Source organism: Triturus cristatus, chromosome 7 (genome assembly GCF_964204655.1).
Source record: "Triturus cristatus chromosome 7, aTriCri1.1, whole genome shotgun sequence".
Classification (NCBI taxonomy): Eukaryota; Metazoa; Chordata; class Amphibia; order Caudata; family Salamandridae; genus Triturus; species Triturus cristatus.
The window spans coordinates 86,908,773-86,926,713 of NC_140590.1; the positions used below are offsets into that span (position 1 = coordinate 86,908,773).

The 17,941-nt window shown below is 45.8% G+C and overlaps 1 protein-coding gene across 1 annotated transcript in view; it reads right to left on the reverse strand.

Annotated features, from left to right (window-relative positions):
• Positions 1–13,122, reverse strand: part of LOC146808886 (phospholipase A2 inhibitor and Ly6/PLAUR domain-containing protein-like) — a 320,185-nt gene extending 307,063 nt beyond the window's left edge. Inside the window, exon 1 of the mRNA XM_085615697.1 lies at positions 12,884–13,122. Coding sequence (XP_085471823.1) covers positions 12,884–12,953 — 70 coding nt within the window. The 5' untranslated portion in view covers positions 12,954–13,122. The remainder of the gene's footprint in view (positions 1–12,883) is intronic.
• Between the last annotated feature and the right edge of the window lie 4,819 nt (positions 13,123–17,941).

The window sequence follows — 17,941 nt, forward strand, 5'->3', positions numbered from 1 at the left end:
CATTAGTAACCATGGACATAGGTGATCTGTGTTAGCTGTAACCTCAGAGTTACAGTAGTGCAACACACACACACGCACACATGCTTGGTCTTGATCTCTCCCTCTCCTTCCCCATTCTCTCACTCTGTCTCTCTCACTCTTTCTTTCTCCTTTGTAGGTTGAGCCTAGCGCAGCACGCAGGCGCTGCTCTGCGAGGCTTCTTCTAAGTACTCTAAACTACTCTGTGTGGGTCTGACTCCCCCCACACATTTTGCGTGTGTCTTTCAATAATAAAAGCCCGCAAATGGTTAGAGGCAGGTGCATGCCCACCTCTTTTGTAATGTTCACTCTCACTACGTTTTGTCTGCGGGAGCAAGCAGCAGCGAACAGGGTGGCAGCTGCATTCCTCGTCCTCGTGGGTCACTCCTATGGCGTTTTGCCTGCGGGAGTGAGCGGACGTGGTTTGGTGTCTTGTTCCCACCGCCCACACTCCCTCCGGTTGTCCGTGCCGTCTAACCCCCACCCTTCTTGCTCGTTGACCGTGCCTTCAATACCCCCTCCCTCCATGTTGTCCGTGCCTTCAATATCCCGCCCTCCCTCCTCGTTGTCCGTGCTTTCAATATCCCCCCACCCTCCCTCCCCGTTGACCGTGCCTTCAATATCCCCCCACCCTCCCTCCCCGTTGTCCGTGCCGTCAATATCCAGCCCTCCCTCCTCGATGACTGTGCCTCCAATATCCCCCCGATTTCCCCCTCTCCGTTTTATAAAATGATGGCGGCCACACACCTGTCTCCGGTCCATGATCTCACCCAACGCAAAGTATCGGCGGCATTGCTCCCGGGAACATCGTAAAATAACCATGTGATGTTTTTTCACGATGTTGCTGGGAGCGATGCCACCACTTTGCTTTTGGTAAAATCATGAAGGGCAGCAGTGGGTATTAGCAGCCGCAGAGCGCCATGCAACCCCCGTGCGGAACTCATGACACATTATTACCATCCCTCCAAGTAGAGCACGCCCAGCGTCACGTATTCCAAAACCCATGATGCGGATCCGTGTGCGCATTCATCTCTGCACCTAACCGGTCGCACCTGTTTGAAGCCATGTTACAGATAAATACATTGCTTCACTTTGCTGTCAAAACAAACCGGTGTGGATGAGAGGGCATGAATGACAGCGTAACCCCCAGTGTCTGTCCTTCCCTGACTCCTCTGCCGGCTGTGCAGGCTGCTGAAGGTTGACTTTCAACACAACCAGAAACCTACGCTCCCATTCCAGTTTAAAAAGAAAACTGTGTGATCCTCGGCACATTCCCTCGTTTACACCTGCCTTGATTCCATTATCTGCTAAAGTCGGAAGTTCTAAGGAACGGCATCCGAACGTGAATAAAAATGTTACTTGTGTGTGAAGGAAATGTGGTAAAATGCGTTTTTAAAAACTATTTGCAGTAGGTGCACAGCCGTGGCCGTTGATTATTGCTAGCAGATGCAGTGAGGGAGAGTTTGGCGGCTCAGAGAAGTCCTGTCACCCCTCGCTTTATTGCCCCCGCTCTGAAAAGACTGTGCGCTGTCATTCGGCCTATTTAATAAATAAAAAAACAAGCCTCCTGCCACACTTAACCAGGCTGTCTCTTTCACTTTCCAGCATGTAGCGCTTGGTCTTTGTGCTTTCAGCTACACTCCACATCCATTTTCTGAGACGCTAGGTTTGACTCACCCAAAATCCACAGGCTGTCTCACACAATCCTCACGGAGTTGTCAAGTGCGATTGCTCTCTTGTAAGATCCCAAAGGCGAGACCTATTGGCTCTGTCAATGCTTGTCCTATCTGTTCAACTGTCTTTAGGAAAGTAAGGAGGGCCAGCAGGTCTGAGGGGAGCTCGGTAAGTGGGCCCACTGGTGTGGATGAGGGTCAGGGGACAACCAGGAAGTTACTGGGGCTCGATTCACAAAGGTAGATTTTCATGTGTATATTTACTCCAATATATTTGTTCCTACACCTAGGTGTCACGCTCCACCTTGGTGCTGTTCACAATTTACGAGTGGAGATTTGCACTTAGCCTCGTACAACAGAATTTATAAGTGAACTACTAGAAACGTTTCCTCAATTGGTACCAATATCAGTCACCGGGGTGGAGACTCCCAATGAAGGGAAACAACCTTCAAAACACGGTCGTTACACCGCGGTATATTTAGATTGCGGGCATTACAACGCAAGTCGTTACAACGACTTGCGCTGGATGGCGCTCTAAGCTAAGGAATAGTATGATTTACTATTCCAACACCTTCCCTACTGTAACGTGGGTTGGAGTTGGAATAGTAAATCATACTGGGCCATATGTATCAATGTTAGGTTTTGCGATTCTCAAATAGCGTATTTTGGGGAATCGCTAATTGTGAATCGCAAAACACTAAGTATGCAGGATTTGCAATACATTTTGCGAATCCTACATATTCCTTAATTGCGAATTGCAAATTGCAATTCGCAATTAAGGAATACCTCCCTATTCATTCATTCCTATGGGCCTAGAGGCTCATAGGAATGAATGGGAAGACATTCTCAATTTGCGATTCTCAATTAGAGAATCGCAAATTGAAAATGCAATTTCAAGTGTGCCAGGGTGTCAAAAGGACACCCTGTTGCACCCCTGAAATGAGCATGGGTGCACATGTGGCGCACACACATGCCCTAAGGGCATGTGTGTGCGCCACATGCAACTTTGAAAAATGCAAAAATGTGCATTTTTGAAAGAAATCACAAATTACCACCAACCTGTAGTTGGTGGTAATTTGCGATTCCTTATGCCATATTCGCACAACTTGGGTGCCTCATACATTCCATTTAAGGAATCGCAATTTGCGATTCCTTAAATGCATTCGCAAAATAAGGAACCGCAAATTTTGCGATTCCTTATTTTGCGAGGCAGTTTTTCTTTTATACATACCATTAAGCCTAATTGCGATCACAAACGCCGAAATTCTGCGAATTTCGGCATTAGCTATCGCAATTTTGCATGATACATATGGCCCACTGTTCCTTAGTCCAGCGCCCTCCAGCGCAAGTCGTTGTACCAACTTGCGTTGTAACGAACGCAATGTAAAATACCGCGTTGTGAATGTATGCGTTGTAATTTCATACATTCCCCAATGAAAAGTATGGAAAAATGTAATGAAATGTATTAATTAAAAAATATTTTGACCTGTTGTGTAAATATAAATATAAAATAGTGTAAAATAGCAGAATCTAATAAAATAGAAGTGTACAGTACATTCACTCTGTGTATTGAATCATTTAATTATATTGATTTCATAAAAAATAAATATTACTTCCATTTTCTATGCAATAAATAAAAAAAGTCCTCACTAACATCTTTATTTAATTTGTAGTGAACGTATAATTAATGTAAATACTTTTAAAACTTTGATGGTTTCCTTTGGCTATAACACCTCAGCGTATGTTTTGGAAATCCTCAAAAAATAATATAAAAAAATATAGTTAAACTTTGAATATGTTTACAATTCTCAATTTAGGAGCACAGTCCTTTGCTTGCACAACAGCAATGCAAACTGGCACTCACACATCAAATGCAAAGCTTATGACGTCACCCTTAATGAAACTGATGCAATTACAAATGTTGTAAATCATCTCCCTGATGGGATTGCATGTCACATTACCATTACCACTGAGACAGAGGTTTCCATGAATGAAGGCCCAGATTTGCAGAGAACTAACAACATGCAGAGCAGCAAGTCAAGTTGCTGTGCTGCCTGAAAGGGAGTGATCGGAACAGCGCCATACCCACTAAGATGAGGCGCTTTTTTCTCTTGCTGGGCCCCTTCCAGTTTAAAACCTGACATTTAATGTTCTATTCACTTTTATATGTGTTTTGTACATTGCAGCACACATGCAAAGTGCAAAAAACCGTGAGAAATGAAAGCATTTTTCCTCGTTATGCTTTCCTCAAGGGTGCAGGACTGTGGCGCGAATCCCTATTTACAATTATTTGTACAGAGCGATTGAGTCTAAATCTAAGGGCGGTTGGATAAGGACCCATGCACCACCCACGGAATCCCCCCTTCACACAAAGTAACTCAAAGCAGCACATTGCGCAACCGTGGGTTAGTTTGGTTTACTAGCCATCTCAAATCCTAATTTGCGTTGGATAGTAAATCAGACCTGACATTTTTGCATCAGGTTTGAGTTTAAAAAGTGACGCAAACCCAGTGCAAAATATCTATAAATCTGGGCAGTAGTACCATTTAAAGATTTCATTATGCGTCGTTGTTTAGTTCCATTTTACACTCAGGTGTTGCTGTTTATTGGTATAAATATTATGATGTTACGATTTGCAAATCGAGAGCACCTAGACGGTCATGCAGGATAGGATTTGAGAATTCTGTAATAAAACACATTTTTACTGGGCCCCCCACCCATATGGAACTGTGAGTCAAAGTGGGGTCACCATGCCCCTTTATGCCCTTTTTAGGTCTCGCCTGACCCAGCGCATGCGCTGGTCTGGCGAGACTTTTTGTGAGGGCTCAAAAAAATGCTACTATGGCCAGCCTAGAGCTACAATGCAGGTGCGCGGGCGCGCGCTTAGGAGCAGAGGCTGGCAAACCTCGTCATGCTCATTAAGCGCCACTTTCACTTTTGCCCGCGATCACTTTCGCGGTGCCCCTTTGATGTTCTCGTTCAAAGAGCATCAAACATCAAAGAACATGTTGTGTTAATGCTTTGCTGCGCCCGTTTGACTTACAATGTGCTTTCTCTTTCCACAAACTCGATGTTTGTGTTCCTTTATTTTGAGATGCTTTTAGTATTACTGTTTTGTGACTTAAAGAACATTAAGGAAATGTTACTGTGAAACTGGACAATGTTCACAGTGTTTATTTCTGATCGCAGTGGCTGCTTCATGTCCGTTGCACCATTCAGGGAGTCCTTTTGTTGGCGCTTTCATGAGGACATGATGAGGAAGCTGGAATCTTTTGGCACATTCTCTTTAAAAGCACAGCATGTTGGCGACTGGTTAATCGATTAGACCTATGTAGAGCTTTAGATCTCAAAGCGCTATGGTGGGTGCAGCAGTTACAACTCATGAAATATGGGGTGCAACTCAGAAGGAGGGGGCAGGTTTGAGTGCACATTGGCTGCAATCAAACTCTTAAGATGATGGGCAGTGTGTATCCATTATCAGCACTCAGTCTTCACTAAGTGATCTTATTTGTTTTGTTGTTGTGTTAATGCTTTGCTGCACCCGTTTGACTTACAACGTGCTTTCTCTTTCTACAAACTTGATGTTTGTGTTCCTTTATTTTTCGATGCTTTTAGTATTACTGTCATACACACAACCACAACCACACACACAACCACAACACGCACAACCACACACACAAACACACACACACACACAACCACAACCACACACAACCATACACAAACCCACACATACAACCACACACACACACAACCACACACACAACCACACACACATAACCACACACATATGCACAACCACACACATAACCACAAACACAACCACACACACACACAACCACACACACAACCACACACAACCACACACACCACCACACACACACACACAACCACACACACACAACCACACCCATCCACACAACCACACACACAACCACACACAACCACACCAAACCACACACACAACCATACACACACACACAACCACACACAACCAAGGCAGCGTTAAACCACATAACGATGATAAAAGCCACGTTAAGTGGCTTAACGTTGCCTTGGTAATAGGGCCCCTTTCACACTAAAATTAGCGTGAAAGGGGTGTGCAGTGGGTGTTCCACCACAACACCCATTCACTTCGGTGCTGCCACCTATTATCAAAAGAGGCAATAATAGGTGGCAGCGCCGAACTTAAGACCAGGAAAATCCTGGTCTTAAGGTGGCAAAACGAGGAGAAATGCTTCATTTCTCCTCGTTTTTGCTTTTTCCATGTGTGCAAGACGTGCATAACACATGGAAAAAGCAAAATGCCAAGGTTTATTTATGTACAGGAAGGTGTCCGTTCCTCTACATAAACAAACCTTTTTTTTAAATGCCATTTTGTAACTTACATGTGTGCTGCATGAAGTAGCACACATGTAAGTTGCAAAATGGCATTTTAGGTTTGTTCATGTACAGGAAGGGACACCTTCCTGTACATAAACAAACCTCCCTGCTCGCAGACACCCTTGCACTCTGGTGCAAGGGTGCCTGCGTTGGAGTTAAGTCGTTAGACTTAGCGCCATCGCAGGGGGAAACGCCAGGCTGCACCTTATCCCTGGTAAAATGGTGCAGCCTGGAGCTTTCAAAGTGGTGATGAGAGGCGTTAAGCCAAGGAGGCTAACGCCTCTCACCGCCACTTCCTAGATAATATGCCCCATAACATTTTAAATTAACAAAACCACTCAAATTCACCTAACTACAACTCCAGTCCTGCCAAGTACCACACATCAGGTGTTAGACTAACACTTTTTAATGTGATGTTCTGCATCACCGTTTTAAAATGCATTAATCACGCGTTTTTAGTACCTTGAACACCTGCGCGCTGTTAGTGGTGAAGCATGTTGGCCACGACCGCCAGAGCTGCACTTTATTTCAGCAGCGCTTCGTCCGAGTGGGACAGCCGGCTCCTACGGCAGGGCGTGTCTGAAGGTATGACAGGAGCAGTGTTGTGAGCCGGGAGTCAGCCCCGAAGCTGGACTGTGGTGCTACAGCTGACCTACCTCTCCGGCCCTGTTGTGTATGTCTGTCTCACTGTGCTGTGCAGAGACGGTGTGCTACTGGCAGCCAGGTCTGCAGCACTGTTTTTTTTTTTAATATCACTGTCACTCAGACTGCCGCAGTGCTTGACACATGATGAGACCTTCTGGTTGTTGGGGAATTCCCAGTGATCTTTCCTTTAATTTGGCAGCTTCCACATTCTGATGAATGTCGGGACCGCTAGAGAAGGATGAATGGCCCAGGCGCAGGGCTGTAACACAGGCCCTCGCATCCCCCGGGGTGTGGGAGGGCCCCTGAGCTGCAGTGGGCCCCCTCAGCACAGTACTCAGACCTGAGCACTCCGGATTAAATCTGGAGCGGGGGCCCTTCCGTGTACAATGCAGGGGGTCCCCTCAAGGTTCGTTACGCCACTGCCCAGGTGCCTGCAACCCTCACTTTCTAGTCGGGTGCCACGGGTGCCACGTGGAATAAGACATCACGCTTCAGGAGGGTCCGGTCAGTGCAGGCTGTGGCAGGATGTTTGATATCAATTCCTGCCCTCCTGGCCCCCAGGAGTTCCGCTGCCTCCCGGTGCCAGAGGGATTAAGGACAAACTTGTGGTCAAGAGTGGGCATGGAGGAGCCTAGAGCGCGGATGTCTTGCTGTCCTGAATTGCAAGTTTATGAAATAATTATTTTATTGGTTTATTGGATTTTGCTCACGAGAAAGTGTCACTCATAGTCATTGAATGTCACTCATAATTACACTGAAATTATGAAAATGTCACACAGAAGCAATCTGAAAGCTAGGCAGCCATGTAACTCATGCTCTAAAGTAACTATAACTCGAACCCTCTCCGTGCACTGCTTATTACCGCCAAAATTACATCCCGCATTACATGTTCTATGACACCTATTTTTTGTGTAACTACTTCCTGTTTGCTCACCACTCCCTAACTCGTCCCAAATTGACCACAAACACACACACACATACATGTGTTAAGATCTCTGCCACTGTGGCAGAGACGTCTGTGAAGAAAAATTAGGAAAGTTGGATATGTTCGGCAATAGGTGTGTAAATTGTGTTTTGTATTATGTGAGTAGTACTATTGTTGCCCTACATTATGCAATTCAAGAATAGGCCGATGGTGGCAACTCTGAGTTAGTGCTGGCATATCTTAATATGGCTTCCATATGTTAAACATTACCGCACCAAGGGGCATATCATCAAGGCCATGCGATAATTATCGCTCAGCGTTCTTAGCGCGAGGATAATTATCGCCGGCCAACTCTGAATTTTATCGCGGAGATAGCGTGCTATGAGCAACGCTTATCTCCAAAGCGATAAAATTCAGAGCGCAAGCTGCCAATTGTGCGATTAATCGCTGGAAATACAGCGATAATCGCACAAGGTTTGGCGACAGCTTGCTGATAGGGCAAGGCATACTTCGCCATGATATCCACCTTACATAGGATATCATGGCTAAGTCAGTCTTGAAGCAGGCGTGAGGAAAGTAGTGATAACAGAGGTTATCGCTACTTTTCTTGTCGCTCTGCAGGTTAGCGTGCCCATTGATAATTGGAGAAATGTCGCTTAGCGACATTTCTCCAGTTATGTCAGGGCAGGAACGCCCACTGTGCATCTCATTAGAGATGCAAAGATGTGCGTTGGGGAAAGGGCGATAATGCAAGGATTCACACGATAGCGTGACCTTGCTGATTAGGCGATGAAATTATCGCCGCTTTCCGTCCGAAAACGGACGCTAAGGCGGTGATAATTTTATCTCTGGGGCTTGCTGATATGCCCCCAACTCTTTTCACTAGTACTGCCCTTCTAATAATGAGCAGTACATATACTTCACAGCACAGCTGTTCTGAAGCTGTTATACTTCAGGCAGAAAGAACCAGCACTTCTTAACAGGGCTTCTATGCATGTAATATACTGGATCAGCACTTCTTGGCAGGAGTGCTATACTATTATTAAACAGTACCAGCACTTCTTAACAGGGCTTCTATGCATGTAATATACAGGATCAGTACTTCTTGGCAGGAGTGCTATACTTTTACTAAACAGCACAAGCACTTCTTAACAGGGAGTCCATACGTGTAAAAAAGAGTCCCAGCAGTTCACGGCTGAGTTGCTGTAAAGGCAAAGGGCTCTACCAGCACTTCTAGAAGCGGTTGCTAGTAATAGGTCCGACCAAGCACTTCACTGCAGGACTGTTAAACAGCTAATGGACGGTTTCAGCACTTCTTATTATGGCTTCTATATATGGAACAGGTAGTACCTGCACTTCTCGGCAGGCCTCCTATATTGATAATGCCAGCACTTTGATATGATTGCTTTTCCTTTGATGTGTTAGCAATGGCACTTTAATACGGCTTCTACTCTTTTAATCAAGAAGTCTCTCCATTTCTTGGTTCACTTCTGTACTGGGCCCATACCAGCACTTCTAAACAGGGCTCCTATACGTGTAAAGGGCAGGACGGGACCAGCACTTCTTGTCAGTGCTGCTCCTAGTGTCCCAGCACTTTGCAGCAGTACCAGGGCTTCTTATCACTACATCTGTGCATGCGATGGGCGGTAGCGGCATGTCTCACTGGTGCTTCCACACTAGTAGTACAGAGTAGCTGCACTTCATCACACGGCTGCTATTCATGCCCAGAGGGTATAGGCGCTGGAAGGAAGGGTGCTGCAGCACCCCCAGAAATAATGCTGCTGGAGTTCATAGGTAAATGAGCATTAAAGATACTTTTACATTTCGTGTTTATCTTATCACATCTGCTGACCACAAATGTCAAATGTTGGGTCTTCTGTCACATTGCTGCTTATTCCGAAACTGGAGTGAACTTTCATTTCTCTGATGGCAAAGGGGGAGGGTTTTGTCAAAGTAAGTGGGATGACAATATTGCTGGGGTACAGGAAACGAACAGAAAGGATGTTGTTTTTGTAGAACACACAACATTTCAATATCGGTAAATGAACTCTACACATTTCATAGAGATCAGCATTTAGGAAAGCACAAATGGAGCACCTTTTTGTACTTCTGAAGTGTGATGAGCAAATGTAATCAAGACACTTTACTTGGTGACGCGCAAACTACAACTATTCACACAAACACGATGTCCACACATTATCGTTTGTGCGCTACATAGTTTTTTACCCGTAGCACTGCATGTCTGTGCACATTTTGCGGCCATTTAAGCGGAAAATGTGCGGTCTGTTTATGACAATCCGCTCCCTCGCCAGTGCTTCTAATGCACCCCAGCTGCACCCCTCACCCTCACCCCTAGGGCTCTCCTGCTGACCGGGCGGGGCTCATCGCTGCACTTGTTCTTGTGTGATGCTGCACTTGCTTTTGTGTGATGCTGCACTTGTTTTTGTGTGATGCTTTTTGTGTGATGCTGCACTTGTTTTTGTGTGATGCTTGCGTGACGCTGCACTTGCTTTTGTGTGATGCTGCACTTGTTTTTGTGTGATGCTTTTTGTGTGATGCTGCACTTGTTTTTGTGTGATGCTTGTGTGATGCTGCACTTGTTTTTGTGTGATGCTGCACTTGTTTTTGTGTGATGCTTGTGTGATGCTGCACTTGTTTTTGTGTGATGCTGCACTTGTTTTTGTGTGAAGCTTGTGTGATGCTGCACTTGCTTTTGTGTGATGCTGCACTTGTTTTTGTGTGATGCTTTTTGTGTGATGCTGCACTTGTTTTTGTGTGATGCTTGTGTGATGCTGCACTTGTTTTTGTGTGATGCTTTTTGTGTGATGCTGCACTTGTTTTTGTGTGATGCTTGTGTGATGCTGCACTTGTTTTTGTGTGATGCTGCACTTGTTTTTGTGTGATGCTTGGATTGTTCACAATCCATAGGACTTCAGTGATGCTGCATAGATGGTGGGACCCCGCTGTTAAAATTGTTCCAGTACCTCTGCCAGAGAGTGGCAATCCCTTTTAAAAGGGTCACTATCATTTTATTAGTACAGGACCATAGCTTCTCAGGTGCTTCACTAACAATGGTCACTGAGGGGCAGATTTATGTTTCCTGGCGCATCCCTGCAAATCAGCAGGGATGCGTCAGGAAACTTGCGACACGCATCTCAATCTTTGCGCCACCACGGATGCGCCGCATTTACAATGCAGCGCATCACGGCGCAGGGAAATGCAGATGCGTGTCGCATCTGCTGCCGTAAGGTTGGCGCAGTGCTGGAGTTGTGTTGCGGGCGCGACGCAACTCCAGCACTGTGCCAACCCTGCCTATGTCTAACATAGTGCGTCAAGCCTTACGCCTGCTTCAAGCAGGCGCAAGGTTTTGACGGAGCGGCGCCGGAAAAGTGACTGAGTGAAATCTTGTAGATTTCACTCAGCCACTTTTCCGAGGCGTTCCTGCGCCGGAACGCCCCCCTGCGCCAAAACGCCCACATGAAACCTGCATCAGGGGGCAAATGCACAAGTCCCTGTCACCACGGAAACGTCACTTTTTAGGATGTTCCTGTGGCGATAGGGGCTTTGCCTTATTTACAAGGCAGCGTTAAGCTACATAACGTGGCTTAGCACTTCCTTGTAAATAAGGCCCCCTTTCACGCTATCAATAGAATGAAAGGGGCGGGCAGAGGGTTTTGCGATGGGGGTTCCACCGCAACACCCATTGATTTTGACGCTTCCCCCTATTTAAAAGGGCAGCGTAACTAGGAGGCAGCGCCAAAGTTATGAGCAGGGAAAACCTGGTCTTAAGTTGGCGAAACAAGGAGAAATGCCTAATTTCTCCTCGTTTTTGCTTTTTCCATGTGTGCTGCCTTGTGCCTGCTTTGGCACCAGCGCTGGGGAAACGCAAGACTGCACCATATGCTTGTAAATATAGTGCAGCCTTGCGTTTCTGAAGTGGCCGGGTGAGGCGTAAAGCAATGATGGCTAACGGCTCACTCTGCCACTTCCTCGTACATATGCTCCTGGGTTTGGTAAAACACACAGGGTACAAATATTTAAGTTTTCCTGCCATGAAATGTCAGAATAAGGAAGCACTGACCTCCCTTCTATCACTCACTCCAGATGTTCTAATGACAACACTCCAACATAGAGCAATCCATCAGTGCCATTAAGTGCCCAGCACTTGTGTCCTGGGGTGACCCCCACAGTACATAGTTAGAGATGGGCACTGTGTTCTGCAACAGCATGTCTCGGTTTCAAACTAACGGGTGCTTGACAGTGTCTCACAGGCTGTAAGCCATGCTGGGGGGGGCGGGGGGAGGAGGAGAGGGAGAGGGAGAGGGAGAGGGAGAGGGAGAGGGAGAGGGAGAGAGATCTCACATCAGTAATTAGAAGCGAGGGGATACCTGCTACAGGGTGGGCGATGGCGCTCACCAACAGCCAGGAGAGCAGAGAGAATACAGGCTACAGAGGGTGCCTCACCATCAGCCTGTAGAGCAGAGAGGGTACAGAGAGAGGGAGCCTCGCCTTCAGCCTGTAGAGCAGAGAGGCTATAAGGTACAGAGAGAGAACCTGATCTGTCATTAGAGGAAGGAGGGGCTCACCTTCAGCCAGGAGAAGGGTGAGGCTACAGGGTACAGAGGGAGACTCACCTTCAGCCTGTAGAGCAGTGAGGCTACAGGATACAGAGGGAGACTCACCTTCAGCCTATAGAGCAGTGACGCTACAGGGTACAGAGGGAGACTCACCTTCAGCCTGTAGAACAGTGAGACTACAGGGTACAGAGGGAGACTCACCTTCAGCCAGGAGAAGGGCGAGGCTACAGGGTACAGAGGGAGACTCACCTCCAGCCTGTAGAGCAGTGAGGCTACAGGGTACAGAGGGAGACTCACCTGCAGCCTGTAGAGTAGTGAGGCTACAGGGTACAGAGGGGGACTCACCTTCAGCCTTTAGAGCAGTGAGGCTACAGGGTACAGAAGGATCCCCGTCTTCAGCCTGTAGAGCAGAGAGGCTATAAGGTACATAGAGAGAACCTGACCTGTCAATAGAGGAGGGAGGAGCTCTCCTTCTGCCAGGGGAGCATAGAGAAGACAGGTTCCAGACAGAGGGAGCCTCACCTCCAACCTGTAGAGCAGTGAGGCTACAGGGTAAAGGGGGAGCCTCGCCTTCAGCCTGTAGAGCAGAGAGGCTACAAGGTACAGAGAGAGAACCTTTCCTGTCACGAGAGCAGAGAGGATGAGAGGGGGGAGGGACTCACCTTGAGCCAGGAGAGCGGAGAGGATGCAGGCAGCAGCAAGAGCTGTCCTCATGGTGATGAGCCGGTGCATGCTGATCTCAGCTGCAGGGCGCGGGCATCTGGCTCGTGGCTGCTGACTCTCCAGGGTTATATACTTACATTGGCACAGAGGAGTGGCATGAAGGTACCTGAGAGAGTCGAAGATTCGTCCCCTTTCAATAGCTGGCTCTTTGCATTACAGATTATTGTCGAGGAAGCTGCGAGCGGGCTCATTTATGGTGTTTCTTGGCTGCTACCAGGACATGTGATAGCTGCTTGATTGTGCTCAAGTGCACTCTATTCTAGGGGTCTGACAGGCTGTGACATTTTTCTCTTGTGTACTTCCTTCTGTGTTAATTGTAAATTGAATTTAAGTAGAGGCACACTGCGCTAGAACCCAAGATTAGAGTTAAATAGCTAGCAGATTAGTAATGGGTGTTTTTTTTCCAAATAAAATAATTCTTTATAAAAAGAATATATATTATCTACTGGCGGTCGCCAGTAGATAGTTATAGTTAGGACCGTGTTTCCATAGGAAATCTCAAAATTCTATTTTGAATAACTTTGGCGCCGGTTGACGAATCCTCGCGAAATTTTCAAAACTAATGGGGCGCTCCGTTCAGCTCCTACCCTGAAAGTCTCGGGGTGATTCGTCAAGCGGGGGCCGAGAAAAAAGGGGGGTCCCAAAACGTGTTTTCCCCATGCATTTTTCCATAGGACCTTTAGACACAGCTACAGCCCGAACGGCTGAACAGAATTACTTGAAATTTGGCAGAGAGGTAGCCATAAGGTCAAGGAAGTGCCTTTTGTAGGTCTGGTGTAAATTTGTTCAGTAGTTCCTGAGAAAAAAGCATTTAAAGCAATATATATATCTGTAAGCGCGCTCCGTGCGCTTACGGTAAGCTTACCGTACGCATACGGTGCCGTGCGCGAGCTCAAATCTGATTGGTTGTCACATGACTGTAAACATTCGAATCGGACGAAATCAGGAAGTGTCGGCCGCCATTTTGTGTGTTTCACACAGAAAAAAAAAAGGGAGATAACGTGAAAAGGGGGCAAGGAAGAGAGTTATAGACCCCATAACATTTGAAAGGGGGTCAAAGAAGGACACAAAAGTACGAAAAATACATTTATTAATTTAAAAAAAAAAATCGCCGAGTGCGCGTACGGTAAGCTTACCGTACGCGCACGGCAAAAAAAAAAAAAAAAGAAATAACAATCACATTTATTAAATAAATTGAAGGACCCGCAAAGGAGAAAAAAAAATTGTTACTGTGTAAAAAAAGGCGAGGCGCGCACGGTATGGACTGCGCAATGTGGGCGTTCGGTGCGCGAAGCGCACCGAGTGCCCACAGCGCGCGCACAGTGCGCGAAGCTCACCGTGCGCGCAGGGTGTGCGCACGGTGAAAAACCAGAAAAAAAAATAAAAAATAAATACAGAACTTAGCATTTAAAAAACCGTAGAAATTCACTGAAAAAACCATAGGTTTCACACACGTTATAGTTAGGAATTAGCATTTAAAAAACCTTGGAAATTCACTTCAAAAACCATAGGTTTCACACATGTTATAGTTAGCTGTACATTTCACTCGTAAAAAAACAATGAAATTCCACGTTATAGTTAGATCAGGTAACTATAACTTGCGCGACCGCAATCCACAATGTGTCATTTCAGATGTCATCATTGATGTGAAGAGTGATGTCACTGACCATGTCATGAGTGATGTAATATGTGACGTCATCAGCAGTTTATTGTGGGCGCGCAAGTTATAGTTACCTGATCTAACTATAACGTGGAATTTCATTGTTTTTTTACGAGTGAAATGTACAGCTAACTATAACATGTGTGAAACCTATGGTTTTTTAAGTGAATTTGCAAGGTTTTTTAAATGCTAATTCCTAACTATAACGTGTGTGAAACCTATGGTTTTTTCAGTGAATATATATATATATATATATATATATACACACACAAATATATATATATATATATATATATATATATATATTATATATATATATATATTGTCACTTAAAAAGCAAATGTTACAGAAGCATTGTAGTTAGGCTCAGATTTCACTTGTACAAAACCAGTTAAATTTGGCTGTTATAGTTACCTGAGCTGACTATAACTTACACCCACGCAATGCACTGCTTATGACCTCACATATTACATCACTCATGACATGGTCAGGGACACCACTTGTGACATCACTGATGACATCTTAAATGACATCACTGATGGCATCATCCACAGAACCACATCCACAGAACCTCTCACACACCCATACAACCTCGGGGACTGCCACTTCCGTGGGCCGGAATCACTGAAATACGGGGGGCCACGCGGCCCCCCGCAGCCCCAGGAACTTCCTCCTACATTTACAGTGCACCCGCTGTGGTGGGAAACTCAAAATCTATACATTTACAGTGGCGAGGCAGACTTGACGTGTGCTGTAAAGGTACAGGAGCCCTGCAGTACTCCAATGCATTGAAATGGGCTCCCCCCTCGCTTGTTGAAAGAACTGCTGCTCTTTGAAAGGAACAGCACGGCAGCTCTGCTCAAAGCTGGCAGCGCCTCCCCCTGGGCTGGGTGGTGGGGAAACGGGCACAGACTGGTTACTTGGGAGCACCCGCCCTGTGCAGCTTTGCTTACATGTTTCTTAAAGGGATCCCAATGGAAAGGGAAAAAGTGGGTGGGGCTGCAATGCTGCCACGGAAACCACATTGTAAAGTAAATTAAGCAGTTTTGTTTATATGTTTCTTAAAGGTATCGCAACGGAGAAGGAAAAAGTGGTTGGGGATGAGATGCCTCCACGGAAACAGCATAAGAAAGAAAATTAAACAAGCAGGAAAGAATTTTAAAAAAAGCCAGACTCTCAAGAAACAAGCAGAGCACTCATGTGCACCAGCCTTCCCAGTTGTTGCTGTTATTTCAGGAATTCAGGCGACCACGTTGAGTGCAGGCAAGAACAAGCTATAAATAAACCACGCGAAAGGAGGGAGGAGAGGCCATCACACACTCTACTGTGTGATGGCCAACAAAAACATTCTCTGAGTGAAATCGCCAGGGAGAGAATTCAGCACACAAAGGAGGGGCATTTCCACAAATGCACCAATAATAAGCCAGCATTTTTAAATACCACACTTATCAACAAATAACAATTGGTAGGTGTGCTAAAAGCCCATAGAGAGATACAATAGGTTGAGGCTCGACTTAAAAATCAGTATCGCAAGTAGAAACTTGAATACAGTCACTTAAAAAGACAGACAGAATAAGTGCTGAAACGGAAACTTTATCCTCAGGTCAGTCTCACCAGAGGGCATGAGTATGTACGACTCTAAGGTAAACAAATGGGCAGCCCAAAGTTATGGTCTGCATAGTTACAGGATTCATGTCAATAGCATTAGAAGATGGAACAGCAGGTGGTGAAAGATGATTAAAGAGCAGAGAATGCGGCTTCTGGCTTTGGAATTGGGGAACCCGGTTTGAGTCCTGGCAACGCCTCAACATTAGTGCTGGACTCGCCGTTGCGGGCACCGGGCGTTTACCTGGTGGACCGGTAGAGTGGGGGCCGGTTTTGCAATAGTGCTGCAATATCAGGCCCCTGTAGCAAAAGCGGCAGCAGTGCTAAAGCGGCAGCAGTGCTAAAGCAACAGCAGTGCTGCTTCTCACTAGCACCATCCCCCAGCCCCAACCCCCCCCCCCCCTCCCGGCAAGGCCATCAGCATTGCCAGGGTTGGTTTGTGTTCCCAATCCGGCCCTGCTCATCCTCCTGTGATTCTGGGCACATCACGAGCTCCTGGCGCCTAAAAAGTCAATGTGACCTTGTGTAATGTCGCTGGTGTTCCACTGCCCTCGGGCTGAGTTCACGCTGTACAAAAAAAATACATAGGGGCAGATTTATATCAGACTTGCGCCACTTTTACGCCGCCGTTGCGTCACTTTTTTGTGGCGTAAACCCTGCGCCATGTTGCGCCCCATTTACATCGTGACGCATCTATGGAGATGCGTCACGGTGTAAAGCCCTGTGCCACATGCAGTGACAAGTGTCCAAGGATGAGTGTGCACAGAGCCTGAATCAACATTCAATCATTCACTCCTCGACTGGTGTCGAGTTACACTTCCACTAGTGTTAATAAACAGAAAGGAGTGAGTCACTTAGGAAACCCTACGTCAACTCTCAGATCTTTCCATAAATGGCTTGTCCATTGTTATTATAATGACCTGTTCGGTTATACAAGAAACTTACTCAAGACAGCATCACACCACCGGCAGCACTCTCGCACCCCAAACAAGCATTTGCAATAGGTCTCGCATTTGCGAGTGTTTAAGCTATTGGCATTGTAAATAAGAATGCCTTTTATATTTGTGTTTTAAGAAGCAACATTTAAATAAAAGACATTTACAATGCCAGTAGCTCAAACTATCGCAAATGCCCCCCAACTCCCATACTTTGCATCTGATGTGGAGACTCTCGCACAAGACGTGCAGCTGCTATTATTAATGAAATAACATTTTTAAACAAGCATTTGCAATGCAATAGGTCTCGCATTATAAAAGTGTGAGCAGTTGGCATTGTTAATAATAATGCAACACTAGCTATTGGCATTGTAAATGATAATGCCATTTATTTATGTGTTTGTTTTATAAAATAGATTAAAAAGGCATTATTAGTAAATATTTAGACCTATTGGCTTTGCAAATTATAGTGTTTTTTTAGACTTTTATATTGGTACAAAAATATCCTCACGTAAATGCCAGACCTATTGCATTGCAAATGCTTGTTCTTTACAGTATGTATGTAAAGCGCTCTGATACCTACGGGTCAAGCTAGCGCTATATAAAACTTTTAAAATAAATAAATAAAATAAATGATGACCTGTTGGTAGAGGAGGAGTCATTCACGAGTGAGTATCACGATCATTGCCCGTCCCCCGCCAAGGCTACCAGTTTCAGGCTATCCCCAGTGTCTACAACAAGATGCCACTGAAACCGGTTTAATACTACATCAGCGCAGTGCATAATTATTTACAAAT